Source organism: Macrobrachium rosenbergii, chromosome 43 (assembly GCF_040412425.1).
Source record: "Macrobrachium rosenbergii isolate ZJJX-2024 chromosome 43, ASM4041242v1, whole genome shotgun sequence".
NCBI classification, from domain to species: Eukaryota; Metazoa; Arthropoda; class Malacostraca; order Decapoda; family Palaemonidae; genus Macrobrachium; species Macrobrachium rosenbergii.
Window position 1 is genome coordinate 53,300,335 of NC_089783.1, and position 18,790 is coordinate 53,319,124.

Sequence of the window (18,790 nt, forward strand, 5' to 3'; positions counted from 1 at the left end):
ATATTTTACTCCTCCCAAAAGGATCGTAATCTGACATTTCCAGCTGTCCATCACTCTTGAGACCGAGGTGAAAGAATAACAGTAATGTTGTAGGGTTGGTTAGTGAGGGTGTTTGCGTAGAATATTTAAAAAATAAAAAGGCAATGGTAAGATAGTAATGAGCTGGATTGTGTCTATGAGATACAGTAGTGTGTTTTTTTTATTCCATGATCAATTATCTTATTTATTGATTTAGATGTTTTGTTGTATTAGGGGTTGTAAATTTTTGGGTTGTAAAAACTCATACAATGAAGAACATTCCAAAATATATTCATACATCAGCATGAATGCTCAGACATTCAAATTCTTGAGAAAAAAAAAAAAAACAAGTTCCTCTGTTCCTGGTGGGTTGGAATATGCTCATATAGTTATCTAAGCTTCCAGGGGTTAACTGCCTTACGGTGTGTGCTTGTCTAAAGAGCTGCTAAAAACCAGTGGGGTTGGAAGGTGGCCATATAAAAGTAATGGACCTGTACCAAAAATTTTTATTTGCATTAAAAAAATTCCATTTGTTCCAACAAGCCACAATGGCAATTTATGGGAGAGCATTAATCTCCTGAGTCAGAGAAAGAAGATGAGAGACCTGAAAGTATCAGTGAGGGTTCCTGGGTATAAGACAAGTTTACCATTATGGGTCTGCAGTAATCACTTGTGCTTGTGCCAACCTACAACGGGTAATGGATCATTATCTGTTAGCTTTTCAACATGACAAGTATGATATTTGCACAAACGCAATATAAGGCTGTGTTAAAAGCAATGGGTTTGTGATGAAACAAACCACTAAACATTAAAATTCTAACCTCATAACGAATTTTCTGGATTTGAGCTGCATTACCCGATATCCTGTACAAACCATCAGTACGCAGGTTTTCATCACACTTTTCAATGTTCTTAATACACTGTAAAACAAACAGAGGTGTTCCTGTTTTATCTTGAGATGCCAGCTCAGCAAGAGTACTTCCAAAAACTGCCTCTGAAAATAGAAATTTAAAACAACTTAAAAATTTAGAAAATCAAAAACATATCAAGTAAATCAAAATGCAACAAAAAAGTTCATGAAAGCTTATCGGACCACAACAAAAATTATCATAGCACAGTATTTCATGCACCAGCATTCAAGGAACAATAAGGTAAGCTTTGGTAGACATAAAGCAACACCAGTAGTGGTAAAACAGATACTCCTCTACTTACCAGCGAGTCACGTTCCAAACGATTGTTCGTATCCTGATTTGTTCACAAGTCCAACTTGATATACACAGTCGATACATACAGTACTATTTATGTTTTTTCATACTAAAATAAAACACAATACTAGTACTGTACTGTAATTTACAGAGTATTTTATTAATATGAATGACACATAAAACCTAAATACATTAAGCAAATTACTGTATGATAATGATGCAGTAAAGTACAGTTTTCATTTACAATCACGGTTGTTCGTGCCTTTCAAAGTCCTAAAGTCGAAAGTTCGTAAGCAGAGGAGCGTCTGTAAGAGCAAATTAAATATTTCTAAACCATAACTGTCGGAACACTTACCTTTGTAAATACCCTTCTTTTCCAAAAGTTCTCTCTGGGGTCTTCTCTTAATGAAACTTCTCAGTTTGTCCGTTATGCCTTTGTTATCATTCAAGAGGTCTACACTTGACTCACGCTTCACTGAAAATTGACAAATATAAGGTTCATTCAATTGCATTTATTTCAAACTTAATATTTCTACCTCATCCCACGCTATTTATCTAGGAAATAACCCACTGTATGAAAGATCCTGACAGATGCAATATATGCTCCCTATATCCTATTCTGATATCAAGTCTCACCTTTATCTCCAGTTTTCTTGCCTTTCTTCTCTTCAGGAGCTGGTGTATCATCGTACGTCACTCCTTCCTGAAAAATGCAAAAGCCACATTTTTACAATCCTAAAAAATGTTTTCATAAAAGGCCATTTAACATGCCACACTTTCTTCCATGCAGAACTCATCCAGTTACACAATAATAATAAAAAGAGTACACCCAGTCTACCTGGTTGATCTCCTACACCACTCACATTAAGCTCAGTTCCCCAATACAGTACATAACACTAAAATCCAATTGGCAGCATCTTCCTAAGAGTCCCCTAACTGCAGGTTTGGCCTTAAGTACAGCCTTCCAGTATAGCCTACAGGAGACTGGGTGGTAAAGTAATGGTTTTTGCTCAGCAACATGGTTCTAAAATCTTGAGTATTCAAGCCTGACAGAAGGCTGAACTGTTTCCTGAGCCACTGAAGGTACCCAAGAGAAATAAAAGTAATGAGAAAGAAGTAGCAGCCCTTGTGTTAACCCTACCACACCCCTACCCCCTTTTAAATACTCTGTCCTGCTGCAACTATAGAACCCAAAGAATCATGGAGGTCCCTGGAACTTCTGGAGTCAATGGAAAAAAAAAATTATGAAAAATTTCATCATTAATAGGACCCTGCTACTCTAAGAGAAAACCTAAAGAGAGGTTAGGGTGATGACCCATTACAAGAGAAGAACTAGAGCAAACCAATATTCCGCAGATAGTGGAAGTCAGCTCTTACAGGGACCAAGAATCACAGCAGATGAGAACCAAATACCCTGTCGAGTAATTAAAAGACAGGGAGAGGAACCTGCCATCCATGCAACAGCCACAACCATGTCTGTAGAGAACTCTTCAAAAAAGTTATGCCTGATATCTGAGACTCAAGAAGCTGCAGAAACTAAAGAACACCACTAAGTTAAGAAAGATGCTGCTTCAGAAAATGGCTACTGATCAGAATCTATCTGGCTACAGATCAGAATCTAAGTTCCAATGACCCAGCTCCCTGAATTAGATGAACCTGTTGAGCGCTTCAACGAGAGAGGCTTCCAAGCCTCTCATACCTTTTGAAGAGCCAGGAAAATCAGAAATGCAGAAAAGTTGGGACTAAAGGAATCACTGCAGCAGCTTCTATGGAACCACTGTCAATAAGGATCACAAAGAACATCCCTCCAGGGAGGTATCCTAGCAAGCTATGGCCACAAGGACTGAATCTTGGCAGGAAAAGCTGCACTGAGCAAATAACTGTGGATGCAACTACACGGTACAGTACCATATTCCCCAAGGAAAGCCAGGAAAACCAGCAACCTACCAAAGCCCTGCCTGTAAGACTAAAGTGTCACAGCAAACCCCAAAGGGACACTGGAGGCAACAGGCCCCTTCCCCCATACTGATGGTGTGGACCTGCATCACTATTAACATCAAAGGGCCAAGTTGAACTACACCCAGAAGCATAGAAGATCAGAGGGTCAATGCAAGGAAACAAAATATGCCACTCAATGGTCCCTCAAAAAAGCTGAGTTTAGGGTTAATAACTGTTATTCACCAAGAAAGCCACAGAACAAGGCTAAATGGCATGGTTGCAAGGGTCCACTGATGACCTCAGAGCAGCTTGCAGATCAGGACAAACAGCACAGCACAGGAAGCCCCTGACCCCAGCAAAGATGAAATGAAATGGCTGACATCTACAAACCAGCATGAATCTCATAGGTCCAACAAGTAAAAAATCCATGTACTGTACACCTTGGGCACCTGATATCTCCAAGAAACCCGAGGTATATCTCAATAGCCACCATCACAAGCAAAGCCAGGAGATGAAGCCTTTCTGAGAGCTAGAGGAATGGACCGAGCAACCATACATCCATAAGTCCATAAAAAAAGTAGAACAGAGACCACTCACAGCTATTCCTGGACAAACTCAAATCCATCATCTTTCTTAAACAGAAGGAATACAAAAAAAAGGCGATCTGCCAAGATAGCCCTTGGGAACCTACGTCAAGTAGCATTGAGGCTGTGGCATAGAAACTCAAAAACCAAGATTCCATACTGAAAAAGTTCCACACTTCCTAAACCCTCCAATGTCAGAGCCCACCTGGCAGGGTAGAAGTAAGAGGGGACAGCAAGGGGTTAACTTCTCCAAGAACTTTACCTCCAACTGATGAAAAGATCAAATCAGCTGACATGAATGGGAGCACCCCAGAAAGCTGAGAAGGCAAGAGAGGACAATGAAGCCAAGGCACCCAAGGGGAATGATGACAAAGCAGGGAAAGCATATGCAAGTTGGTCCTCAACAACATGAAGATGAGAGGGAAAAACAAGGGCAATGCAATGTGGTAAACATCCAATGCAGACTTACCAAGACCCTAGGCTCTCTGGTAGGAGGCCTATCAACATCAACATTACGTCAGCATGTAGAACGAGATGCAAACAGACAACCAAAACACATCCAACGTTAGGGAAAGGCACACACGTGACATATCTCCTCTCACACGTTCTAGCTGTTGTGCTTGTAAAAGGCACGTCATCTACTGATGCAACTGCCCAATCAAGGATGCCCACAATCATATGCTGGGATGACAACATAATGCTTCTAGAAATGTGCCCTCTTACTTGCCAGAAGGAACCATCTATAACCATTATTTCCTTGAATATATACCAAGACTCGACCTCCAAACCTTCACTAACGCTACTGACTTGACTACCCCAAACAAGCAAACCAATAATGAACATGGTACAAGTAAAAGAGATAAAACTTCTTCCCACCATCACCAGCAAAAAAAAAAAGAGATGTTAATTACTGCCAGATAATTGCATCATCAGCACTAGCTGGCTCCTCCTCCCCCTCCCAAATATTGAACCTGCCATCACACTAACCCCTCTGAGCAGACACACTAGACTTACCCAATGCTAGAATATTACCAGTGTCACCAACTAATGAGAAGCCAAAAGAGTTCACATGACTGCAACAACCTTCAAAAGCGTCAGCCTGCCAATAATGATTCAGAATAGACAATCAACATCATCATCTCTGTAAAAACTTAATACCTTGTTCTAAGGGGTCAGCCACTCCGGTCTTCCTTCTCCAGAGAATTTTGGGAATCTGTGCTCTATGTCCTATGATTTTATGTCTCTCTTTACAACACCAAACCATTTAATTCTATTCTATGCCTACCTCTACTTACATATGTACCCAGAAATTTCATGTCACTCTATGACACCATGCCATCTGATTATACAGGGGCCAACAACACAAGCCACCACTATACATGAACAATCAATGAGGCAAATAAGTGTAACTGGTTATCTTTTCTGCCTTGTACTTTTAAGGGAGTCGACAAATTATATTTACTTTGCATTGAGTCTTGTATGCATGCATATATCTGTGACAATTCATAATTGCACAGAATCCCTTTGAATATCTAAAAATACTGAACGGTTTTCACTCTAAAATTCAAAGAAACTAAATTTAGCTTTATCATACCCCAAAAGCTTCACAAGAAAAATTAATGGCTAAAACATAATCTTAATGTAGCAAAAAATAACTGCTTGAACTTACATGTTGCTGAAGAACTTTAAACCATTCATCAGCAATATCCTTATCATCAAACTGCAAGAGAACTTCAGTATCCCGTCCATTTCGTAACCCTAAAACTTGCTGACGAGACGTCTTTTTGTCATTTGTATGTTCTAAATGACAAATATCATGGAATTCAAATACTTCAGCTTTCTGTAAAAAAAAAAAATTTGATTAAACAAGTTTTTTCATACAAACTCATTAATCATTTCATACCTTAATTCTCCAGAAGCAGATATCCAAGTCTCAACAGTGTGTATTGTCAAGATCTACAAAACTACAAGAAGGCTTGTCATGTCTGTGTTAGCAATTCAGCCAATTTGGTCAGCAAATCAACTTAAAGAATTCAGACTTTGTTCCCTCCAAGAGGGCTACATATCTGGGAATGGAGACTGACACATCAGCAGCACTGATTCATCTTCTGGAGAATAAGGTTTTGAACCTACAGTCAATAATTTGGTGGCCATCTAGGTGAGTTCCCTAAGCATGGAAAGAAGCATCTGTGAAGATGATTTTGGGGCTTGATAAACCAGGGTAATGCCTATCGTGAGATGAACTGGGTTCTGCCAACACTGGAGATCTAGAAGGACTTCTGAAATAGTGGCATGATACCCTATCTTGGAGAATGGTAGTGAACCAACACCTTAAGAGAGAGAGCTGCAGGGATCTCATTCTGAAGAGCTATGGGAAGACAACTTCCAGCCAAGCTGTTGCAGTCTCTTTTGGGTGACCTTTCCTTGCTGGAAAAGCTGGATATTTGTGTGTACTTGTGTGCAGATAAGGTTACTCTCTTCATAGGTGAAATTTGGAGAACATTTCAAATCATGGAATAATAAGCTATTACTACACTAAGCTATAGTATAAGAAAAAGGAATTTGCCATTTAGACTGTGTACTGTACTTTTTGCTTATGTTACTTCAGAATTTTTGTCATGTGTACAAAAACTTGAATATCTCCCAGTGAGTGGTTGTACACAGAATCTCAACACTTCTGTGTTTAGGTTTGGGTTGAATGTAATTAACAAATTGAAAAGCCATGAGTTATTAATGATTCATCTTGATAGATTTTGACTACCATCCATGTGAGATGAGGATATCTAAGGAGGAGGTTGTGGGGCAAATAAGTCTATTTGCCGAGTCGAGTCATCAGTTGCCACTGCCTTGCTCTTCCAGGTCTTGTTTGTGGCCTAGGCAATGTCTATACTCATTTCTAGTCTCTAGGACAATGTGCAATAACTTTTCTGTTGCTCTACTACACATTAGGGGCATTTAGACATTTCATTGCAAGCAGCTCTTTAAAATATAGGTTTTGGAAGATTCAAGTGTTCCAAGGGTAAGATTTGAGATGTGGTGTAGCTGAGCAATGCAGTGTTTCTATACAATGACTTAGATTTATGCTAGCTTCTAAGCAAAGTTTATTTTCACCACTTCCCTCACCTATCATTTTCATGTTTGTTGCCAATACCAAAAATACACACTTGTATACTTAGAAGCTGGCATGGTTAAACCACTTTTCATAAATACAGTAATTATAAAGATGAATACAGTACTTTGGATGAAAATTTATTGTCTGACATCTAAAACTAATGTACCTTGCTACATTACCCAATGCTGGAACAGATACCAATAATGTTCGTCTGAGAGTAAATTAAACTACACACTTCATGAGAGTATTTAACTGTAAGTGTCAAGCATTATGGAAAACTATTTACAGCTGACTAAACTGTATTCAAAGTACAATCACTGAAACACTGACCATAATGCATTTTTATATAATGCATCAGCAAACAATATGACTCTGGACAGCTTGTTATGAACACACAAAATCTTATGCAAAAGAAAATAATAGACAAGTGAAAGGTACAAAATGATGTCTCATTTGTAAAATTACACATATACAAGGTACTTTTATTCCAAATTTTATGGATACTGAAGGACTTGGAAAAATTTTCCAGTCTCAAAAAGGAAGATGAGCTGTGAGCATTAGAAAAAGCATTAGGGGTAGTACTAACCTTATCTTCATCCTTTGTTTTACTGAAGTGTAAAACACCTGATGCACCTGAACGGAAATGTACAGGAATATACCTCACGTATGAGTGTGTCCAATTTTTACGGCACTTCTTCCCTTCCCGCATTATAAACGTTCGATGCAAGAAGCCTTCTTTTTTGGTGTTTTCAATAAGTTCACTCTAGTGAAAGATATTAAGCAATGTTAATTTGGTACACAACTTGACACAATGTCAACAACAAATACATCTTTATAAGAGCAAAAACACAGAATAAGACCTAGGCACCTTAGCAAAAAGTATACGGTAAGTAAAGTAATCCCCTTAGAATTTCTCTTTCCAAAATGCACACTTAAACTGTGAAAATATGAGTTTTTCTTGCACTATTTTTACTATAGTGACACCGTAAGTAACAAACTCCATTAAGATTGGCAAATAGCAAAACAATACTGTACCCTGGAGCAACTCGCTTGGCTTCCAGTCAACAGCAATTCCATATAAATTCCTTACTGGTGTTTTGATAATTTCATTCAGTCTTATTTTAAAAACATCTAATGGAAGTGTCAGCAAATGCTGCACTAAAGCCAGGTATTGTCCATAAGGCTTCATATATTTATAAGTGATAAAATCAATGCAACCTGCTTTAGGTCATCTGTCCTTCCTAAAGCAGGTTGCATATTAGTTTCTATTGGATAATCTGTTATTTAAATTCTACTGTAGTTATATAATAAAAATATTTAGTTGTTTATATCATTAACCCAAGTTTCAGTCACCAAAATTACTAAAAAAAGACTTGGAACTCAGTCCATAAATGCAGGTCACCATACTAGATTCATGACTCAAAAAGGTTGTTAAGAACTACTACATACAATACGTTTCTTAAACAACTTACCAGGTTCTCGCCCAAGAGTGAGATTCTACGGTTCTCAGGTGACAAGGGCCTGTTACAAGCTTCCTTTCCGTCAAGTGAATCATCAATATCTTCATGCTGTAAATGAAAAAAAACCACAAAAGTTACTGCACATGATGAGCAAGAGATTTTTAGGACACTATAGTAACAAATTTATGTAATGATTTCCTTGCAATACCTCATAAGTGATCAAAACCTCAATATAAATAGTAAGGCTTGGGGCACCTTGCATAACTAAATGGTAAGTTACAGAAAATATTACTGTACCTGAATATCCACTGCCCAAGTTTCTCTTTACAAAAGAATAATTTTTTTGACTCCCAAATGTTCAATATACTTAGGGAAGACTGACTATACAAGCAGTCCCTGATTATTGTCAGGGTTCTGTTCTGACAGAGTGACGATAAGTGAAAATCGGCGACTTTTGGGGCTTATCGGCACCGATAAGTGCTGAAAATTTTCGATTTTCAGTTATCGGAGCCTCTGTTAGGTATGTATCACCACTAATAAGCAGAAATCAGCACATATCGGCACAGAAAATTGCTGATTTTCATCACTAGACAAGCCCCGAAAAACCAGATCACCGATAATCGGGCCTGCCTGCAGTCTGTTTCATTTCATCTGTCCACCCAGGGGTGAAGATGTGGCACGTGCATAAGAATCGTGTGATTGGCTGACGATCGACGTTTCCAGTACAATTGGCTTATTGTGATACATATTAAACTATTTCTTCAATAACATATTTGAACGATTATATATGTACAAAGAACCCTTGTCCCTTCTTATGTAAATCATAACATGCCGATCTGTATTTACAGTAAACCCCTGTATTCACGGGGGATGCAGATAGCTAAAATCTGTGAATACTTAAAACCCCTCTAAAAACACTTAGAACTGCTTATTTTGATAGTTCAAACACAAAAAAAAATAAAAATGATTATACCTGAGTATTTTAATAGTTTTATCACAAAAAGTGCATTTAGTCATGAAAATATGAAAATACAGTAATTAATGAATGTTTCTAAGTGAAAAATACTGCGAATGGGTGAATTTTCCGCAAATAATGTGTAAATATGTTCCATAAAGGAATCCATGAATAGTGAGAATGAGAATACAGGGGGTTTACTGTATAATATGAAAACACAAATACACCAAATCAAGCTTGTATCCAACAGTCTACTCAAGTCAAACAAAACAATGATTAATTTTCAATATTTATGATTTATCCCATTAGTACAGCCCAGGTTATACCTAGACCTATGCTCACAAGCTCTCCAAACCACAGGATTTTCTTTTCATTTAAACTCTACTCTATGTAGTTTCATTTGCAGACCTATAAAAATAACTTCGCTACGGTACCAAAACAGTATCTACATTCATAAACTAAAAAATAACCCTTAATACTGTTTGCTGCTCAAACACGTAGCATGGACCAATGGCGCTAGGCTGCTGATTTGCCAGATCTTTTATTTCACTGGCCTTCTGTTCAGCACATTCATCCCATTTTAGTCAAAATTACTTTTTTACTGTAACCTTTCTTTATTCATTCTATCTAAAGTATTGTTCCGATGACAAACAAAGAAAAAAAGCTATGCCTAGGCTGACATTTTCCGCCATATGTATGTCATCAACACTAAAGCTGGTGGGAGCTAAATGGGATTTCAACCTTTTGTTCAATGAGTTATTTAGCTAAATAGTCCTGAAAGTGTCCAGTCACTGAACATTTATAATGATCTGTATGCTCATGAAAAAATGATAAAAATATGCAGAGTATTCTGAAAATAAAACCAGAATACCATTGCCATTATGGCATGAGTTAACTGAAATTTTCTACCTTCCAGCCAATAATGCAGTGGCTGTAGGCTTTCCTAATTCAAAACAAGCTTAAGAATACTTTTTGCAACAGTGTCCTAATTTTGCTGCACTCAAATTGCTGTCTAAAATGGCTTCAGCAAGTTTCCACTTATGCAGTAACAAGCAGAAATTGAACCTGCTTGTTTTTTAAGATAAATTGCCCTCTGCCATGTTCTTAAGCAAAAGCTCTTTCTAGGCCTATGAGTAGAGAGGTTTTGTGGCCACTTGATTAATTTTTTCCAAATTAACAATTAAGGCACAGCACTGTAAATGAGTAAGACAACAGAATACTGTATAGAATGTAGAATTTAGGCTAAAAGCCAAGCGCTGGGACCTATGAGGTCATTCAGCGCTGAAACAGAAATTGAAGGTAAGGAGGTTTGAGAGGTGTAACAGGAGGAAAACCTCACAGTTGCACTTTGAAACAATTGTTAGAGAGGGTAAAAAGTCAGATGGAAGAGAATATGAACGGAGGAAATGAAATACCTCGGTGACATCAATTTGCGTAAGATGTTCGACTTGTTACATAAATAAGAGGAAATTTATTATACAAATAAATTTTGATTTACACACAACTGCATATACTATCAAAAGCAAGGAGCCAAAAGTGCTTGAAAAAAAAAAACCTGGCTACATATTCTTACCTCAGGCAATTTCCATTGGCTCTTGGACCCAGATTCTTCATAGAAGTAGATCTTCCCTCCTTCCGTACTTTTTGCAAACCACTGTGAAAACCATAAAATTTTCATGAAGGCCAAGCTATTAGCAGTAGAAATAAACACACTATATTATTCTGAATTAATCAAACAGTATGAGTATACAATGTGTAAACGGTACTCCAAGTATCAGGAATGGTGCTTATGCTTTATTGTAATATTTTTTTTATCAACTAATGTATTAAAAAGACTGAATTAACAAATCACAGTAAAAATTATTTCTGTCTAATACTGTATGTGACTCACATTAAAATAATTACTTTACACTGGTCAAGGCTAGAGTAAATGCCATATCTATAGTAATATTAATTTTACAGCACATTATAAAATGATGTTTACTAAGCAGCCGCAATTAGACCTTAGCCATCATTCCAACTTAGGAAAATCTGTTGCCACATATTTCATGGTCATCACTGAGGACATACTTTGCTAATAATAATAATAATATTACACACCCAAAATGATGTGTTCCAAAAGCTACAAAACTTTTAGCACGTAAAAACTTCAGGTTCTTAGCCTCTGCCAATGGCTGAGTAGTATAAAACAAGTTGCAGTTGTAAAGCATTTCCTGCTTTCTTCATAAAGAAGCTCCAATATGGTGGATACTGGTCAAATGCTTTGAAAAAAAAAACCTGCTTTCAACCAGTAACCATGCACTTTTAGGAGAGAAAACAAACTTTGCAACAACTAAGCCTATTTCTAAACTACAATACATTATAGTATTTGCGTATTAACCCTTTGAGATTCTGATGATGACTATACTGTAGTCATCATCCATTTTTCAACCTCTGAGATTCTGATGGTAGCTACAGTCACCATCGAAGGATATCTTTCTAATAAATTCACCAAAAACTGCAAAAAAGGCATCATAATAAAATCTGAATTTGGTGTGTGGATGGATGCTTGCTGATACTATACATATTATGATTTATGGCAAATTTTTAAAATGTGACAAAACATTATTTCACAGAATGCAAACTGTATTTTACATTTTTGGACTGTGCTCTGTAACACCATATGAAGCTCAAATAGTAACGAATTTTCTATCATTGGAAAGGCAACTTATCATACTTTTACACTGTGTAATCAGAAACTGGATATCTCTTTTCTCTGATTAACAGTAGCAAAAATGCTTTCATTTTGGCTAAATTTTACTTGTGATATCAATGTTCATTTTTTTATTTTTTGCATTTCTAAAAATATCATGATACAGATCAACTCTTTAGCTTTAAAATGACACCAAATTCATTAACGCAGCAAAAAAGTATAAGATTACACAGAGCGATCAAAGAAAATTATTCCTCAGTATTTTTGCAAAGTCAGTGAAGGACGAGTGTTCTGGTGCTGACAGATTTTGACACCCACCCTCGCCGACCTCAACGGGTTAAAGCATACTATCAAAAATCAAAAAATATAATTCTTGTAATGTCAAGTGAACAAATAAATAATTCTTCTTTTCAGGTGTATAAGGCTTGGGTCATGATAACCCTCCTTGACTTCCAACTAGTCTATATATTATTAAAAACAATATAACCAGACCACTAGGTCTAAAATCTTAATTTTCTTAATTTTTAATTTGTAATAGATGAAAAAGGCTGAAGATTCCGGCAATATTTAATGCTGTAAGAGATTTGTGCTTAATTCTTATTCGTTTACAGTCAACTTAAATTTCAGCATTGACATAAAATGTGTTTTATTACTAATGCTGTATTCCACTGTCTACAATCAGGAACATGGTCACGAGAGGTGGCCATTAAGTAGCTGTTACAAGTGTGTCTAATTCTCAGACAGGTTAACAATACTTGTTTTTGTACTGATGATTGCCTTAATCATAAAGTGGGTTTAATATTAATTGTTTCATTATTCCATAAACCCTGTCATTTATTCATTATAACACATTATTCCATAAACCCTGTCATTTATTCATTATAACAGTCTTCTAGAAATGTCACAATCATTTCTGGGAGTTTTTAGGTGTGTTTTAGTAACACGTATTGCCCTCAGTAGGAAATAATGAGCCCTGTTAGTTAACCTGTGCTTGTTGAATATGGCTCTGTAAGAACTCTAGCCAGTGCCATTCTGCACAGGTATCCATGAACATAAAAGGAACAATGGGGGCAACAATACAAGCCTTTAAGAACAAGCATGGATGGGGGAGGTACCCTTCAGTCTGGGGGTTATGCATACCTACAAACCCGCCATAAAGTACTTATATTTGGAGGGGGAGGGGCCTCAGCTTGGATAGTTAAAGTATTTTAATTGCTTTTTAGAACCACAAGTATTTTTTTGGTGGGGAAGGGGGCACATCAAAGTGCAATTCATAGGTATGCGTTCCCAAAGCCACGATAGCAAAGCCATGTTAGTTGACTCATGTGAAACCTGAAGTCATAAACTAAGCAACCAGTGAATTATCCTTCTCCATCAACTCAGCTTAGGCCACATATTCAGGTTCAGGTGCAGTATTAGCGAATAACTGCTGGTGACTTACTTTATGTAACCGGGAGGTCATGTTTCTTAATAGTGAATAACTCAACATATTTTTGTGCATGCGTAATGCTTCATTACACAGGAAACAATTTTTGACTGCCCTTAAGGTATTCTCTAGCTGACATGTAGATACCTTCTATGTGCAAGTCACATTCTAGTTATATGTGCAGCTGTGTCTCCACAATGAATCATCTGTCCAGCATTTAAAAACATTTCTCCTCGTAAAAAAAGTTTGTTACAAAGTAAACTGGCTGCTAAATTAATGTAAATCTACTTTCCATGACATTCACTGCCTTGGCTACTGAGTTAATATTATCCTGCTCACTTGATTTCAAATATTACTTGCACTTTCCCAATTGGGCGATGAGGTTGCCCCATCCATATGACAGTGAAAGGTGCAATCAGCCAAAGTGGGGCTGCATCCTTATACTGAAATCCCCTCAAAAGGAAAATAGTACACAGTGGAAAACAATGTTTTTACAAAATTCATGTTCTTATTCAAATCCCTCAATCATTCAGTCTCAATCTGTGCAAAATGCACTCAAAACCATCAATCTGAAAAATGGAGAGAAAGATCCCAATGTAGATGTGCTAGCTAACTCCATCAGACCACAAGAGAGACATCTCTCATTCTTCTGTGCTTTCCTATGCCTGAAGAGAGAGGGGAGGGGAGGGGAGGGGAGGAGGGAATTGAAAATTATGATTATAGTAAAACCTTTTACAGGCAGTCCCCAGTTATTGGCGAGCTCGGTTATCAGCGATCTGGCTTTTCAGCGCTTGTCCAGTGATCAAAATCGGCTATTTTCGGCACCAATATGCACTGATTTCCGCTTATCGGTGCTGATAATCATGTATTGGCACTGACACATACATAACAGAGGCGCCAATAACTGAAAATCAGTGAATTTTGGCACTTATCGGCGCTGATAAGCATCGAAAATCTCTGAAAAAGTGCCGAAAATCGGTCACTGGCGATTTTCTCTTGTCACCCCATCGGAATGGAACCCTCGCCAATAACCGGGGACTGCCGGTACATCCAATGACCTAAAGGGATCTTTACCACAAAATTTTGTGTCTCCAGTGAGACAGAGAAGCTACATGAGAGCTAAGAATAGGGCTTTACACTCCCCTGTCATTGATATTTTGTCCTTTGGTCTTCACAGGTTATAAAAAGAAAGCTAATGGTCCTACTTAGTAGGCTAAGGGGGCTGTCATCAGCACCTCTGAGGAAGTTTAAGGATAAGGCCAAAGCCATGAAAAGGATAACTACCTACAGTGACACACCTACAGATCAAAATAAGTCTGTCTCCTTGTAAGTCTACTGCTCCCTGAACCTAGTCAGCACCCTCATATTGTGGAAAAGCACCCTCTACCTCCCACAGAGAGATGTCTGCCAACGTAGTATGTAAGTTTAAATGTGCCGAAGGGACATGTCAAGCCCTCAGCAATTGCTAGGTAAGTCACACCAATACACCACTGCCACTCTATAATGATGACTGCAAGCTCACTGCAACCAAGAGGCTACAGTATACAGTATTCCAACATTATGCAGACACCCACCGTACACCAACACAGGAGGAATTATTAAAAGGCACAGAAATCATGCATAGAGAAGCCTGGTTCCACAGATTACAAATAACAGAAGCCATAACTATATAAACCAACATGGGCTTGCTTCAAATATACAGAGGGATGGGGCTTCATCAGCCCATCTTCAACGAAACCACAAGACGTCGGTGAGAATTTGAGGGGATAAATGAGCAACAGAACACTCACAAATATGAAAGAAAAAAATGCCAACAATAGAGCGAATCAAACCTATCAGCGAGAGACAGAAATCATGTCCTAACTCACACTTTTCGTTGCAAGCCGTGGCACAGGGCATGTCCTATGGATCATCTGAAATGTCCTAGCTGAGCAAGAGAATGAGACCTGCTGACCAAATAGAAATTCAACATTCCAGTGATGTCATATTTTACATTTAAGGATTAGCTGTCAAGTCTGCATGTTATAATGAAAACTTTATGTCAATTTGTAATTTACTCAAGAAGATGCCTCATTTTATGCTGTTTGTATGACTGAGAGATCATGGTTCACACTGGTTTAGATATGCAATGTCTTAAAATTGTTTGGCGCCGATAAGCGGAAATCTGCGCATATCGGTGCCAAAATTCACCAATTTTCGTCACTATACAAGCTCCGAAAAACCAGATCGCTGATAACTGAGCCCGCCAGGGACCAGGGAGTGCCTGTATACCACTGATGAGGCATGTTATATCTGAGTTTGCTTTTAACTAATAAATAGGCCTAGAAGCAAATGTTCAGGTTAAATGCAAATCTTCATACATTTACATCAGGACTAAACAGTTGAAGCAAGAAACAGCCATTTCTATTTACTGCGTCACAGTCACTATTATTTCTTATAATTAACACCTTACTACTGCATGCAAGACACTGGCATATACATGACAGTACTACCAGTTGAAGCAAGAAACAGCCGTCTGCTGATGACAGTTACCGCAACTAACACGTTAATTAAGGGTTGTGTTACAGCTGTTAATTTGTTAAAAATCTGCTAACTTTCAATGGTGACTGCCATAAACAAAAATGAAATAAACTTTTATTCATCCTTCCAACAATGGAAACAAAAGTGTTCTGAAAGTATAGCATACCAGTATATTTACAGTTGTAGCTGTGGCTGAAGAAACGAATACATTAATGTTCAGACCACAAAACGTTTTGGAAGAGGCAAAAGCAACATCCAATACTGGTGAAACCACCTTTATTTCCTTAAATTTACTACATTTATAAATAAAATAAGTTGCATTTTTAAACCCAGCTTTGACCATTTATTAAAAAAAATGAATCTCCGAAATGTGTTTCATTTAGCAACTAATGGCTGTGATGTTGTCAGTTAAATGCAATCAGCTGATGATTTTAAGAATGTAAACATTACCAGAATGCAAATGGCACCTGATTGCTATGTTCATAAATTGCATGATAAAATATATGCCAATAATGTATGAAATACAATTGCATACAGTATGTAAAACAATGGCTTTATTAAAATTATCATTACTCTTAATACAGCTGTATCGTCTGACTTTTTCAAATGAAGATCTGTCATTGTAACAACCTAACCGGGGGCCAATAAAATACCTGCGTGTGTGTGTGTGTGTGTGTGTGTGTGATTTTTTAAACAAAAGCAGCGAAAAGTTTGAAGTGCCAGAAAACACTGAAAGGTACCAGATCAGAATTTGACAGTGCACTTATAAAGTGGTTTAAGCTCCACCACAGTGAAGGTACTGTGCAAGCATTTCCGGGGAGGTGCTTATGGAGCAGGCCAGAATTTTCAAAAGGAACTAAACCTAATGAATGACAGTGATTCTTTATAAGCTTTGTTCTACTTTTCATAACACAACAATATATATGTGAAATGAGCTGGCAAGATTTTGTTTACAAAGGGGGGGGGGGTTAGGCGTGATTTCTGTCATCTGGGATTTTCTGTGGTCTGGCAGTGGCCTGGTCCCAAGGGCGCTGGTTAAAAGAGGTCGGACTGTACCATGAATTTGTGTTTTTTTGAGCTTCTGACATAACACCTCAGACCATCATACTCTTAAACGAAAATCTACAGAAATCTTGTCAAAATCGCATTGATAGCTGTTCTATGCAAGAATCTGCTGAAGAATTAGGAGAATTAACAAATCTACTTTACTTATATTCATATTTACCATAGAGCCTTCCTGATCTGAATGGGTCTCACAAAAGACATCAGAACTTGGTGATGAAGGTGACAATGACTGCACTTCAGGGTCCTCGAGAAAGTCATGTTTGGGTGAACCACCTTTACATACCAAAGGCTTATATTCCAGAAGTGAATCATCTTCCTCATGCGTGAAAAAAGTTGATTTTCTAACTTCACACTTTGGCTTCATGGCATTTTCAGGAATAGGAATTTCACCAGAGGGAGTAAATTTTACACAAGGCACTTGTAAACTATTTGGAGCGCTCAAGTTTCTTTTGCTCTCTTTTATACTAGAAGTACTAACATCTGACAACTGACTGCTGCTACTATCAGTCCTATAAAATGAAGAGGATGGTATGGGATCAGTTTCCTTACTGTTGTTTGCTGATTTTTTCTTCATGATTGAATGAAAGCTAAGTTCTCTTAGCATTCTGTTATAAGGTCCCATAGGTACAGGGCTTTTACGTCCATCTGGTAAAAGTTCTTCGCTGATTTCAACATGTTTGTCATCTGGACATGGTTTTCCATTTTCATTGCCTGACACAGGCACATTTTCAGTTTTTGATGACAAAGCTGAATCACCAGCACCCTTTTTCTCCTTCCTATGATTATCTCGTTTTCTTCTGGGAAATGTATTATCGACTGTTAGTGTTGACGTCAACACTACTGGCTGAGTGTGGCATCGCTTATTAGAGGAGGGTGGTTTACCAGAAATTGTGACAGCTCTGTCATTATTTGGTTCAACAACTGAGTCTGACTCCCTATCAGAATAAAAAATTGAAGTTTCCTTCATTGGTGCTCTGGAACTTTGATAGGACTTGTGTAACGATCTCTCTTGTGGCATGTACTTAGAAGTTGAGCTTGAACTGTGGTCTTTCCTGTTGTTTTGGTTGGAATGTCGATCTTTCTCAGCTTTCTTGGATGTACTAGTTGAGTCTTTCTGATGATTTTTTGGGCTGCTACTGGAATCCGTGCATAAGGGTAACTGACTTGCCTTTATCGTTTCAGATCTACTTCTGGAATGTCCTTTTGTACTCAGAGTTGATGACTGAGGAGAAAATGTTGAATATCTAGACAATGCAGATCTACCTGGAGAAGTGTCTCCATGATTTCTAAGGTGTTTACTCTCTTGTCCAGGAGAACGAGGAATGGATATAGCCACAAATTCAGCACCTTTATCTATGGACACCTCTTCCTTAATGTTTCGAGGTGGTTTTTCAGGAGGGGTCCTTGGTACAATGTTATCACACTTATCTGTTTTCATCTCTTTTTCTTCAGTGAAAATCCGTTGGACTCTTGAAGTGTCACCTAAATCCTGACTAGTAAGCGTATTTAAAGCCAACTGTTCAACCGCCCCATGCAATTTTGGCTTTCCATCGTTAGTTTTTCCTCCACGTTTTGCTTTTTCAACATCTTCCTCAATATTAACAGCAGTAAAATCAACAACATCTGCTTCCAACTGCCGCTCTTTGGTAAATTCCATGGTGTTCTGATAAGACCTACGAATATACTGTTTATTTTTTAGATTTGCTATATCTACTTCCGTTGTGCATACAGCTTCTTTAGACTGGAAAACGACATATTCTATTAATGTAACATGACAATGATCATCACACATGATTTCATTTTATGATAGTGGCC

The 18,790-nt window shown here is 37.8% G+C and overlaps 1 protein-coding gene across 2 annotated transcripts in view; it reads right to left on the reverse strand.

Moving 5' to 3' along the window:
- LOC136828911 (uncharacterized) overlaps positions 1 to 18,790 on the reverse strand; it is a 53,590-nt gene that overhangs the window by 15,748 nt on the left and 19,052 nt on the right. Inside the window, exons 6-13 of one of the 2 annotated variants that reach the window (XM_067087232.1) lie at positions 17,136 to 18,716; positions 10,846 to 10,926; positions 8,330 to 8,425; positions 7,444 to 7,620; positions 5,415 to 5,585; positions 1,860 to 1,926; positions 1,579 to 1,698; positions 840 to 1,012 (exon numbers count right to left, since the gene is read on the reverse strand). In XM_067087232.1, coding sequence (XP_066943333.1) covers positions 840 to 1,012; positions 1,579 to 1,698; positions 1,860 to 1,926; positions 5,415 to 5,585; positions 7,444 to 7,620; positions 8,330 to 8,425; positions 10,846 to 10,926; positions 17,136 to 18,716 — 2,466 coding nt within the window. The remainder of the gene's footprint in view (positions 1 to 839; positions 1,013 to 1,578; positions 1,699 to 1,859; positions 1,927 to 5,414; positions 5,586 to 7,443; positions 7,621 to 8,329; positions 8,426 to 10,845; positions 10,927 to 17,135; positions 18,717 to 18,790) is intronic. The other variant, XM_067087231.1, reaches the window with a different exon arrangement.